The sequence below is a fragment of the Nylanderia fulva genome, unplaced genomic scaffold, assembly GCF_048542155.1.
Source record: "Nylanderia fulva isolate GAGA-0341 unplaced genomic scaffold, ASM4854215v1 Scaffold106, whole genome shotgun sequence".
Taxonomy (NCBI): domain Eukaryota; kingdom Metazoa; phylum Arthropoda; class Insecta; order Hymenoptera; family Formicidae; genus Nylanderia; species Nylanderia fulva.
Window position 1 is genome coordinate 20,064 of NW_028189258.1, and position 12,563 is coordinate 32,626.

General features: G+C 38.0%; 2 protein-coding genes across 2 annotated transcripts; both read left to right on the top strand.

The window, feature by feature from the left end:
* Positions 1-3,380: 3,380 nt before the first annotated feature.
* Positions 3,381-6,379, top strand: LOC146725060 (uncharacterized). The gene is made up of 3 exons (XM_085484896.1): positions 3,381-3,384; positions 3,564-5,393; positions 5,523-6,379. The coding sequence occupies exons 1-3, from the start codon at positions 3,381-3,383 to the stop codon at positions 6,377-6,379; spliced, it is 2,691 nt and encodes an 896-aa protein (XP_085341022.1).
* On the top strand, positions 6,220-8,221 carry LOC114931296 (uncharacterized). Its single transcript, XM_085484899.1, has one exon. It carries the CDS (start codon positions 6,416-6,418, stop codon positions 8,219-8,221), a length of 1,806 nt encoding a protein of 601 aa, XP_085341025.1. The 5' UTR covers positions 6,220-6,415.
* Positions 8,222-12,563: the final 4,342 nt, after the last annotated feature.

The window sequence follows — 12,563 nt, forward strand, 5'->3', positions numbered from 1 at the left end:
CGAGTAAAGCGTGGTATTAATCGATGACACAATTACTCTAAATGGAGTATTCTCCTTGTGTATTTTTGGGAGACCATAACATTTTGGAAGAAGGGAGTCGCTGGAAGGTAGTGAGTAATATTCTTTATTAGAAATGTACCCTTTTTTTTGCCATTTCTTAAGAATATCGTTTAGTTCCTTTTCTATTTTGGAGGATGGGTTCTTTTTTATGATAGAATAGGTGCTATTGTCTTCAAGTAAACCTTCCATCTTATTCGTGTAATATTCTTTTGTCATCGCGACCGTTACGTTGCCCTTATCAGCCCTTGTAAAAAGAATATCCGGATTATCATGGCAAAACCTCCTTGTATATTTATGCATACTAATCAAATCTTCATGAGTTGAATTAAACTTAGTTTTGCCGTGTAAAAAATAGGAAAGTTGTGGAACCAGATTGTTACGTAATGTATTTAAATTTTTCATGTTAGAACTAGTGGAATTCCCTTCTATATCTTTGATAAACTCGTGTATGGCCAACTTTTTGTTATTCTTAAACGGCAGGCCGAATTTACTTCCAAATTGTAATAGATTAGTGACGTTGGTAGGAATTATTGTGTCAGTCAAATTAGTAAACCATTTTTCGTTAGTACTGGTTAGAGGATTAATATGTTTGTCTCTGAATTTATTAGGATATATGACAATGTCTTTGTTTATATTATTGTTTACTGAAATTGTTGATTGTGGAATGTCTATTTTGTTGATGGAATAACTAAGTTTAATCGGTTTGATATTTTTCAGATATTCGTCTTGTTTCTTTTTAATTAGTCAATTAAATTTGTTATAATGTTTGTTATGTAGTCTGTTATGAAACATGTCAAATGAGATGAAATGATGTCTTAAAATTTCGTTCCATATGTGTACTGGCAGTTTGTTAGCCACATATCTTGAAATATTGTAAAGTTTACCATGTAATAAATTAATTAGTCTATATAAATCTCTGATTTCAATATTTAAAATTTGTTTTTTGAATCTGTACAGCAAGCTATCAAGTCTTTTTTTTCGATCTAAAGTGATGTAAACAAAATTGATTCCCACAATACGACGTCAAGTGGTTAGGTAAGACATCAAAATTTTTACAATGTTTTAAAAAATTCAACTTTGATCTAGCTTTGATTATTTGATAATTTAAATCAATCCATTGCTTTAACCTCCATGTTATTACTCCCCCAAATAATTTACTCGATAGCCACATTTTTACATAAAATCATTTCAAATAGTATTCCTACGGGAAAAAGTAATGTTAATAATAGTTTTGAACTTTACAGCAAGCTAGCGGGTAAGAAAATTGGTGCGGAAGATATTCTAATATCATTAGACGTGGTTTCACTATTCACTAACATTCCGATAGATCTTGCAATAGAAAGTGTGAGCAATAGATGGAATTATATCAATACACACACATTAATTCCAAAAAATGAATTCATTTCCATGGTTAAATTTATATTGTCGTCAACATACTTTACATTCAATGACATTGTATACAAGCAAGTTTATGGCACACCTATGGGTTCCCCGTTATCGCCAATAATTGCTAATATTGTTATGCAAGATCTTGAAGAATCAATAATTAATGAATTGGACATTGGTATCGAAATATATTATAGATATGTAGACGACATTATTATGGTGGCACCAAAGAATAAAATTGATAGTTTACTGAATAAGTTTAATAGTTACAATCAACGACTACAATTTACGATTGAATACGAAATTAATAGAAGCATAAATTTTCTAGATTTAAACATTAAAATAATAGATAACGTCATACACTTAGATTGGTTTCAAAAAAAGACATGTTCAGGTAGAGTACTATCTTTTTTATCGAGTCACCCTATGTGCCATAAAATAGGAGTAATTTATAATCTTATTAATAGGGCATTGTTATTATCTCATCCCATATATCATAAGAAAAATTTAGAACTGTGTATTAAAATATTATTGGACAACGGTTACCCTATTCATTTAATCTTTAAAGAAATAAATAAGAGAATAAGAGTTTTAAACAATGGTCAGTTTAACAACAATAGAAAAAAAGAAATTGCAGAAGATAATAGCAAGAAAAAATTTTTCGTCATTCCATACATTAATAACAGTTTCTGAGACAATAGCATCGACAATAAAAAAATCAGATTTCAGAGTAGGATACCGTTGTCTAAATAATCTTAACAAATTAATCAAAGTCCACAAGGACAAAAACGTGCATAACAATAATAATAATGTTGTCTACAAAATTAATTGTAAGGATTGTGAAGCTTCGTATGTTGGGCAAACAAAAAGAAAATTACGCACTAGACTAAAAGAGCATATGAATAATATCAAATTTGATTCCTCCAAGCATTCTGTGGTCTCTGAACATATTATAGATAAAAAACATGCTTTTGATTGGGATAACGTTAAAATACTTGATGTTGAATCTAATTATTATAAAAGACTTATCTCGGAAATGATACACATCAAGGAACAAAGGCATGGTATAAATAATAACACAGACACCGAATTACTTAACAACGCGTATTTCGACATTCTAGAAGAAATATCGAATTTTTAGACTTATGTAAATGTTTATTTTGTGAGATCTGACACCTATTTATTCGATTTTTTAAAAGACTAGACAACAGTCAAGTACTAACAATAAGGCCAACAACAATTAGAAGCATCGTCATCTCAAGTTATTCGGAACAATTTGTAAGCATAAAGGTTCAATATTTTAGTATTTAATTTAATTTGTAATTTTTAATCTTTTTTACATACACATTAGTGGAATCCTATTTTACAATTGAATAAATTCTTTAAATTCAGTTAACAAATATCAAATAATTTGGAGAGGATGGACATAATCATTGCCAGATCGAGGGACTTTCGTCAAATAACGATAAGTGGTTCGTTTGGAGTAATGTATAAGTGTCACTCCGAGTTTTTATTAAGAATTCTAAAATATTTTATGAATAACCGGACGAATCATTCTGCTTCTAATTGGGGTCTTACTTTGTCGAACTATTTTAATGGTTTCAATTCATTGTAAATATATTTTGCGTTATAACTATGACTTAACTATATAACTTATATTGACTATGTATTGCGGATTTTTTATTAGAATTTTATGTATTTATTTATTATCGTTATTTATTATCACTATTTTTTTGCGCACTGAAGAGGAGCAAGTAGTGCTCGAAACGTTTGTGTAATTATTATTTCAAATTAAGAATTTTCCTCTAAATAATAAAATAATATCGTATTGCTCGTTACACATGGCCTTAATTCAAGAACATTTCATTTACCACTTCCGTTACAGGAGACATTGAATAAATTATGTTCTAATACTGATCCAATAAATATTAATCATGAGTTATATATATTAGTTAGAGGTATCCCGACAAAATCAAAGATTATTTGGGAAGAGGTAGTTGATGTTAAAAAAGTATTTGACGCTTTAACGTGGTTAAAGCGCAACAATAATTTATATTCTCATATTATATTGCCAAATGATTACAATGATTTACGTTTACCAATATTAAAAAATTCAGAATTTCAAATAGAAGATGAGACAGAAGATAATGCAGAAATAGCTGATGATGAGACTGAATTATTAAATGAGACAGAAGGTAATGCAGAAGTAGCTGATGATGAGACTGAATTATTAAATGATCCGATAGAAGAGATAAAAAATGATATGTTAGAAGGTCAACGGAAAGCAATGTTGACTCAAGTGACTAATGCTGAAAACGATGGTTATTACGAACAATATACCATCTATCCCTTATATGAAAAGAAAGCAAATAAAACTGCGACAGTTTTATATCAAATGTTAAAAATTCATGACTTGCCTCTGAACAATCGTGAGCAACATTTAGATTTAATGTGTTTTCCAGATTTATATTCTTCTGGTATTAATGGACAACGTGAGATTAGACAAGTTAAACTTGATGATCATGAATTTATTAAATGTCGTTTGACATCTAAACATCCACAGTATAGATTAAATCTACAATATGTATTTTATTTATTGAACGATGCAAATATGCGTCAATTAAGTCGTGGAATTTTTCATAAAATGAATGTAACTAATCCGCGACTTCGTTATACAGCTGCAGAATACCTAGACGCAATGTCGAAAGAATTGTTGGAATCTAATTTGAGTACAATATTTGCCACACTTCGAAATACGGAGCAATATTGGTGTAAACCGAGAAATGATTTAAATTGTATGACGCAGCATTATGGACCTGCGACATGGTTTTTAACACTCAGTCCAAGTGAGTGGTTGTGGGAAGATTTAGGTGAATATATTCGTGAAGTAAATGAATGGCATGACGCTTCCTTAAGCGTTAGCGCACTCGTTGTTAGAGATCCAGTATCAACATCCAGGTTTCTCGATAATAAGTTTCGGGCAATGCTTGACTTTATTAGATCTAAAGATCATCCAATTGGAGAAGTAACGCACTATTTCTGGCGACGAGAATATCAAGGTAGAGGTATACAACATTTTCACTTAATAATTTGGATTAAAAATGCACCAATTTTCGGTGAATCTACTATTGAGGAAGTTTCCAAATTTATTTCACAACATATAAGCTGCACAATACCGGATCAAAATATTTCGCCATTGTTGTACAGACGTGTTGATACGCATCAGCGACATACACATAATGATTATTGTCTTCGTTCTAAAAAAGTAGGACGTAAAGTTATTCGTCGATGTCGTTTTGGATTTCCTCGTCCCGTTACTGAAACTTTGAATATCAGGGATGTGGCAACTTCGATAGCCGGTAGAAAACAATTGAAACATAAAAGTAGACTTTACGATCTTCCTCGAACAGATAATGAAGGTAACATAAATGACTATAATCCTGTTCTTCTTACTGCATGGGAAGGTAATATGGATATACAATTTATTGGTGAAAAATCATCGCTGCTAACCTGGTATGTTACTAAATATATGAATAAAGCGGGAAAAAGTGAATTATCTGAGAATATTCTTGATAGTAAGGATAACAAAAACAAATCATTAGCGAGTCATCTTTGGAATATTGCTTTGCGATTTACGAATAATAGAGAATGTGGAGCTCTCGAAGCTGCTGATACATTGTTAGGTATTCCTTTGTATGGAACTGATCGAAATACAACCATCAGATGGTTAGATGTTAATCAAATACGATATAGAAAATTAAAAAATCGTAAAGAAATTGAAGCTCTTGATCCTGAATCTACAGATATATTTTATCAATCTTTGACAGATGATCATTATCCACATAGACCAAACGAATTAGAAAATACGTCTCTTTATGAATTTGCACAGTGGTACGATATCTCAAAGATCAAACCGAAAAATAAGTTTATTGAATATTATAAAATAGGTAATGGTTGTTATCTTAAACGGCGACAGCGCGGATATCTTATTAATCATTTTAGATATAATGTTAATACACAGCCTGAAAATTATTTCTTTGCGTTATTGCTTATGTTTAAACCATGGCGAAAATTAGAGGATCTTAAAAATGAATGCGATACTTATACCGAATCGTTTCACAAAGTAAAACTGCATCTTGTAGAAGCATTGCAATATCATGAAAAATTAGAAGAATTGCAAAAAGCATTTGAAACTGCAAAACAGTTAGTTCAGCAATGTTTAGATGACGATTTGAAAAAAGAGCAGTCTCAGGATGATCCTGAAAATGCAATAGGTATTCAAAATATAGAGGCTGGTGAAGCAATGCAAGATTTTAAAGATCTTGGTGATAGAGCAATTCAAGAAATTGATGTATCTGACATGATAGTGAAATTAAATACGGATCAAAAACGAGTATTTGATAAAGTTACCAATGCTGTAGAGTCCGATAAATCAATATTACGATTATATGTTAGCGGAGAAGGTGGTACTGGAAAAAGTTTCTTAATCAAGACTATTAAATGCTGGATAAAACAAAATATCAACAAAGATACTGCTGTAACAGCACCTACTGGTATAGCAGCATTTAATATAGATGGTTTGACAATTCATAGATTGCTTCAATTACCTGTTGAACATGGTCAAACTCATAAGTATAAACAATTATCTGATTGTGTATTAAAAGTTTTACGAACAGATCTTAAAGATGTTATTCTTTTCGTAATTGATGAAGTGTCAATGATATCTAATTTGACTTTAATATATATTCATCTTAGATTATCTGAGATATTTGATACTAGTGATTGCGATGATGGTTGGTTTGGTCGAAAGCATATTCTTTTATTCGGAGACTTGCTTCAATTGCCTCCTGTACGCGAAGATCTTATCTTTACACATTTATCCGATAAAAAAATTGCTAATTATCTTGGTTCTTTAAATGCTGTTAATTTATGAATTACATTATTTGAATATGATGAATTGATAATCAATATGCGTCAGCAAGGAGATAATTCATACCGTGAATTATTGTCGCGAATTCGTATTGGTTTAGTGACAAAATCTGATTGTAAAATTCTAGAGAGTAGAAAAATATTTTTCAAAGCTGATTCTTTCGAATCTAGATTAAATGAATTATGTGATTTTATTAACAGTTTATCATCGGACACTGTTTGTTTATTTCCTACTTGTAATATGTGTGATGTCCTTAATAATGCAATGTTAAGTCGCATTACTTCCAAAGAAATATTATTAATTGCTGAAGATACGATTGATTGTACAACATATGTAAAAAAGAAAGTATTAAAAGTATTGTCAAATAACGATGATGATAGTTCTCGAACAGCTGGACTTTCAAAACAAATTACAATTAAAATTGGAGCAAAAGTTATGATTCGGCGTAACATCGATGCCAGTTTGGGTCTTGTAAACGGTACAATTGCTAAAGTAATTTCAATTGTACGAGAAACATCTACTGATGACGTAGAAAAGATTAAACTTCTTTTACCATCAGGTTTAGAATATGAAATTGAAAGAGTAACGGCTAAATTTCAGGTATTGGATAGAGCGTATGTGATTCGAAAACAATTTCCATTATCTTTAAGTTATGGCATCACTATTCATAAAAGCCAAGGATTAAGTTTGCAAAGTGTTGTTATGGATATTGGCAACTCTGTATTTAGTTGTGGTCAAATTTATGTTGCCTTGTCGCGAGTAACATCTCTAGAAGGAGTGAATTTAATAAACTTTGATCCTTCAGCAGTAATAGCTAACGAAAAAGCTATTATTGAATATAATCGTTTAAAACAGATATACAATCCGAAAGCAGAAATGATTGCTGTGTCAAAAGAACGTTGTCGTAAAGTAAAAGATGTTCCATGGGCGTTACCAAAAATAGTTACTTCTGTTCAAAAATCAAATTCAGATCGAAAAATTCAACATATGGTTTCAAATAAAAGAATTCAAAGCACTGCTTGGATCATACGTGGTTTTCAGAATACAGACAAGATTTCATGTTATGCAAATACAGTATTGCAATGTTTATTACATTTAAATATTATTAGGCAGCAGTTGATTAATTGCGATAAAACAGACATTTTACGTATATTAATGCATCGATATGAAAATGGAATGCGAAATCTAAATACATATGCAATACGGCAATGTTTAGGAGAATATTTTTCGAGTATGGTAAGACGAAACGCGTACGATTTTCTTACGGCACTTTGCGAAAAATATGATTGCATTACAAATTTGATACAACATCAAGTAACTTCTACCAAGCGATGCAAAACATGTGGTAATACAAAAACTATGGTTGAAAATAATATTGCTATTTCAATTTCCCTTGATAATTTAAAGAAAAAAAGTTGTAATCTTAATGAATTATTAAATTATACATTTTCACATTGGTTTCACTTACACAACGAATCATGTGAATATTGTACTGGAACTGATCAAATATTTAAAAATGAAGTAACATTAACAAGAGAAATAATTGTTATTCGTTTAATAATATTTTTAGCAAAAGATGGTAAATTAATAAAAGCAGAAAACAAATTTAATTTATGTGCTGTTCCAACAATTAAAGTATTAATAGCGGGACAATTGTACAAGACGATGAGTGCTATACTTTATGATAGTTCGTGCACCGATGAAGGTCATTATGTAAGCATATGTAGAGAAGGATTATCTAATATTTGGATCGAAATAGATGATGCAGAAGTAAAAAAGAAGCAGTGGCCTAGAGGTGCTAAAGATGTTTATATAATATTTTTACAAAAAATAGGTAATAAATAATACTAATTCGATATAAAATAAAGTAGTTATAAAATTATTCCTAAATAGATTTTTATAATATCAAGTTTATGACTATTACTATTTAATCATTTAATCTTGTATTTCGATCAGTCCTATATAAAAAAAGGTTTCGTAATATATTAGCAATTTCATGACAACGCTTTACATTCTGCATTATTCGTGAAGTTCAAAAAAATATTTTTTACTTAAAATACAAGATAGTTATTTTTATCTATAATAAGCAAAGAGGACCGTCGTATTTTGAAATAGTTTTATAGTCTGAAATATTACACGACCAAGATTTTTTAGCTTGTTCTGTTGTTAATGGTAATATGTTTACTACTTTTTTTTTACATTCATTATCAAAGGTTCCAATGGATTTACATCATGATGATATGTAGACTCAATAAAATAATTTTCAGATGAGGCTGTATGTCTAGATTCGCCACATAGCGCAGTTAATTTGTCTAAGATTGTAGATTGCGAATATAATTTTTCCTAATACATATGCACCAACGTACAATTTGTTTGGCTCCTAATCGTTTCTCAATATAACCTTTTTTTTTTTTTTATAGTCAGGAAATTTGCCTAAACCAAACTTCGCCGTCCTGACCCCTGAGGGAGGGTCAGGAGGCTTTGTGGTGGATTCCCGCCCGTAGTATCCCGAGGGACTATCGGGCGGGGGACCGACCTAAAACCTGACTGAAGCCCCTGGTCATATGGGTTATGTCCACCGCGGAACCGCGTAAGCATAACTTCACGGTGGACACCCGACCGGCGTCCTTTAGGAAGGACACATCCCCCGAGAGGATACTACAGGTACCCCCCCGGAGAGGACATCCCTTGCCCCGAAAGGGCATCGAGAGGAGCCGGGCTACTAGCTCCCCCCGGACTTCCCAGGGTCGACGTGCAATGAGATCGGGGCCCCCACCCCTTTCTCTGCCAACCCGGTAAGTGAGGTGACCGCAGTCACCCACCCACACACAAATAACGTAACAAGACGTCACCGACTCCACGTGGACAGACATATATACAGAATATACACAGTCCACAACAACGACAAAATAAGGCCCACAGGCCCAGCCCTCTTGGGGCCAACAGCAAGGGCACTATGGCCAACCACAGATAAAGGTGGTGAGGGATGTACTCCCCACCCATTCACGTAGTACAAGGACGTAAACACATCAAAGACAAATTAACAGAGGGCGTAACCGGACCCGCCGGCCTCCGGTCAAAGAGGCAAAGTGCAGGCCGCAGCCCCCATAACACCATAGAGTACTAGGACAATAACTACAAACATTAACTTGACGCGGGTGAAGAGACCACGGAGTCACCTCACAGCAACCTCCCCGATACTCCACACCCATCGCCGCTACCTACTACAATTAAATAAACATACACTTGGCGGAGCGGGAAGACCACGGGGTTACCTTTCGGTCTCCCCCCCGGAACTCCCCGCAACCACCGCTACCCACTACAACAAAAGGACAAGACCACGCTAAAAATCGGGGGCAGAACTACAACCCGGGACAGGGGAGCCACCTTTCAGCGACTTCCCCCGCCGCCCCCGGCTGCAGTCCACCTTCATCCATTCTGGACTCTCGGGAGAACCCTTATCGAAGTCCCCCGGAGCCTGCACACGTTCAATGGGAGTGGTCTCCCTACCTACCTCCCTCCTTTTAGGAGGAACATAAGACCTCGCACAAGCCGAGGAACCGGCCCGATGTCCTGCCGGTTTCCCCCTTGCTGCACACGATAGACAGTGGGGCGGCGCCACACAATTGGCAGCCAAATGCCCCATCCCGCCACACCTATAACAATTGTCGCTCCTATCCTTATCGGCACCACACTACATTGGCCGAATGGCCAAATTCGTGACACCGATAGCACTGGAGGGGACGGCGGGCTAGATGCACAACATCCAGCGTAAACCACCCCCCCCCAGCGACAGCTTCTTTTCCGCGACAAGTTTCCGTGCCACTTTGGTAGGGCAGCGGAGCCACATCGTTCCCATGTCTGACTTGGGATACAGACGGATTTGTCCGGCTCTAATGTCCTCAACACAGCAGCCCCCAATCCGAGCAACCTCTCCGAGGATTTCGAGCCTTGTCAAGAAGGCCATCATTCCCTTCAGGCGAATCTCCTCCAGCCTCCTTGGACGACCAATCTTAGTCCCGTCAGGAACAGCCTCTCGGAGTCTGGATGCAAGAGCATCCGCCTTCAATGATGAGTCCTTACCCGTCACTGACAGCAGAATGCTGCCAGTGACTCCCCTCCTCATGCGCATGGAGTTGATATCCAGGGCTTTCACGTCAACTTTTGACTTTGCCTCAGACAGAACTGAGGCATAAGTCCTTTCGCGTCTCTCCCCCCCCTCAATCGTCAGCGAAATTACCGACGTCGAGGAAGGAAAGGGAGGGGCACCACGAGCTCCCTTCCGAACCGGTCCCTTCCTCGGGACTACTTCTCCCGTTCGCAAGACCTCTGTTTGTGGCCGTTTAGACCTACGTCTACGACGACGACTCTCTTACTGGAGACCCCCAGGTCCAGAGGCATCCACCGAAACCTCCGTCATAGCGGAGGCGGCAGAGCCCCCAGGCAGGGGGCCAATCCCTGGCGCAATCGCGCTATCCTCTCTTACTTGCGGGCGGTCCACGCATGGGAACCACTTCTCCGAAAGGAGGAGCAGCCCCAGCCCGCTCCGCAAGTTCCGCCCTAACGGCAGCCCTAACAGAGACCGACATGTCGTCCCTCAAGTCGCCAAAGCGACGGTCAAGAAGGGACGACAAGCCGGACTCCATAACTGGGCGATCCTCAACCAGAGGAGCCGCCAGAATCGCCCTCGCACTAAGCGGAGACCCCTCCGAAGAAGATGGAAGAGGCCTCTTCCTCGCTTTTCTCTTCTCATCCAGGAATTCCTCAAAACCAGGAAACGCCGAACGCAGGAAGCTAAGCTCCCCGGATAGGCGGTCGACCTCTCTTTCCAGGGCCGAAATCTGACTTCTGAGGCCCTGATTTACACTAAGAAGCGCGTCCATCCTCGGGTCGACGGTGGATGTACGACTGACAACTTCATTTAAAACGCCGCCCAGCTTCCTCGAGGAGGCTCGAAGCGTCTCAACCATGGGATCTACAAGACCCGGCTGTCCAGCCACCCTCTCAACTTGGGTGACGAGTGTCTCACCTAGTCTTCGAAGCTCCAGAGTAGTTATACTCCGAAGCTCCTCAGAAAAAGCCACATCTGTGGGTGTGTTCTCCATACCCATTGCCGACAGGACTGGACCAAAAGAAGGGTCCAGCACCCTCCGCGCGTACTCTAATTTGAGCGCCTCCATTTCTGCCCTATTTAGGCGCTCCCTCTCCTGCGCCAAATTGGCGTACTCCCCCGTTTTTATGGGGCGACCCCTCTTTCGCTTGGTGCTCTTACCTGCAGTTATCTTACGCGGATACTGCTTCCGTCCCTTCAGCAACCTAATATCGTGAGGAGCCCATGAAACGTCCCTATCACGCCTGCCCACCCTGGACTCGGGGGAGCTCGCTGACGGGGCCGAGACGTAGGACAACTCACCAACCTCCATCTCATCACTGCTATCTCCTCTCAACTTATCAGGTGAGGGGAGAGGCTGAGAACAGCCACTCACACTCATTGACTCGCTACCTACTTCCCCCGACTCTGAGTCGCTCAGTACAATAGGCTCAAAGAACCGTACGCACTTATGATGCCGACAAAAGAGGGTTCCGCCGCGCACACATTCATTAAGGAAACCCTCAGTGTATTTAACAAGCCTGTAATATAGGCCGAACCAACGATACTCACGGATTTCCTCGTCCCGGAGCAAGCGGTGGATGTCCTCCGCCAGCTCTCTTGGGTCGTCGTTCGGACCCAAATCCTCCCATTTTATAGCGAGCGTGATGAACATCTCGTCTATCTCATCGGAAAGCTTCTTCGACGCTGTCGCTTTCCAGTCTGCGGACCCAGTCGACAAATCCGCAGACGACCCGTTGCTCGATAACGACGAGGAGGGGGCCAGGCCTACACCCCCCACCACGCCGGTTCCCAGTATCCGACCCTGGGAAGTCTTCTCTTTTCCTGTCTGACATTTCCATCTGTAACAAGAAAAATTGGTTTTTTCTGTCGGGGGTTTTCCTTCCCCTTAGGAGATTGCCTTGCCTGGCTAACGGGGCCTCCCCCCCGGGTGTTATCTTCGGTGTTTTCCTTCACCTAGTGCAGTGGACAAGTCCTTTTTAGAGCCTGCACGCCCATCACGCCCCATTCATCCTTCGCACACACTCCAGCTCGGGTACCTCGGGATTGCGACACCCGTACACTACAGGGATGAGT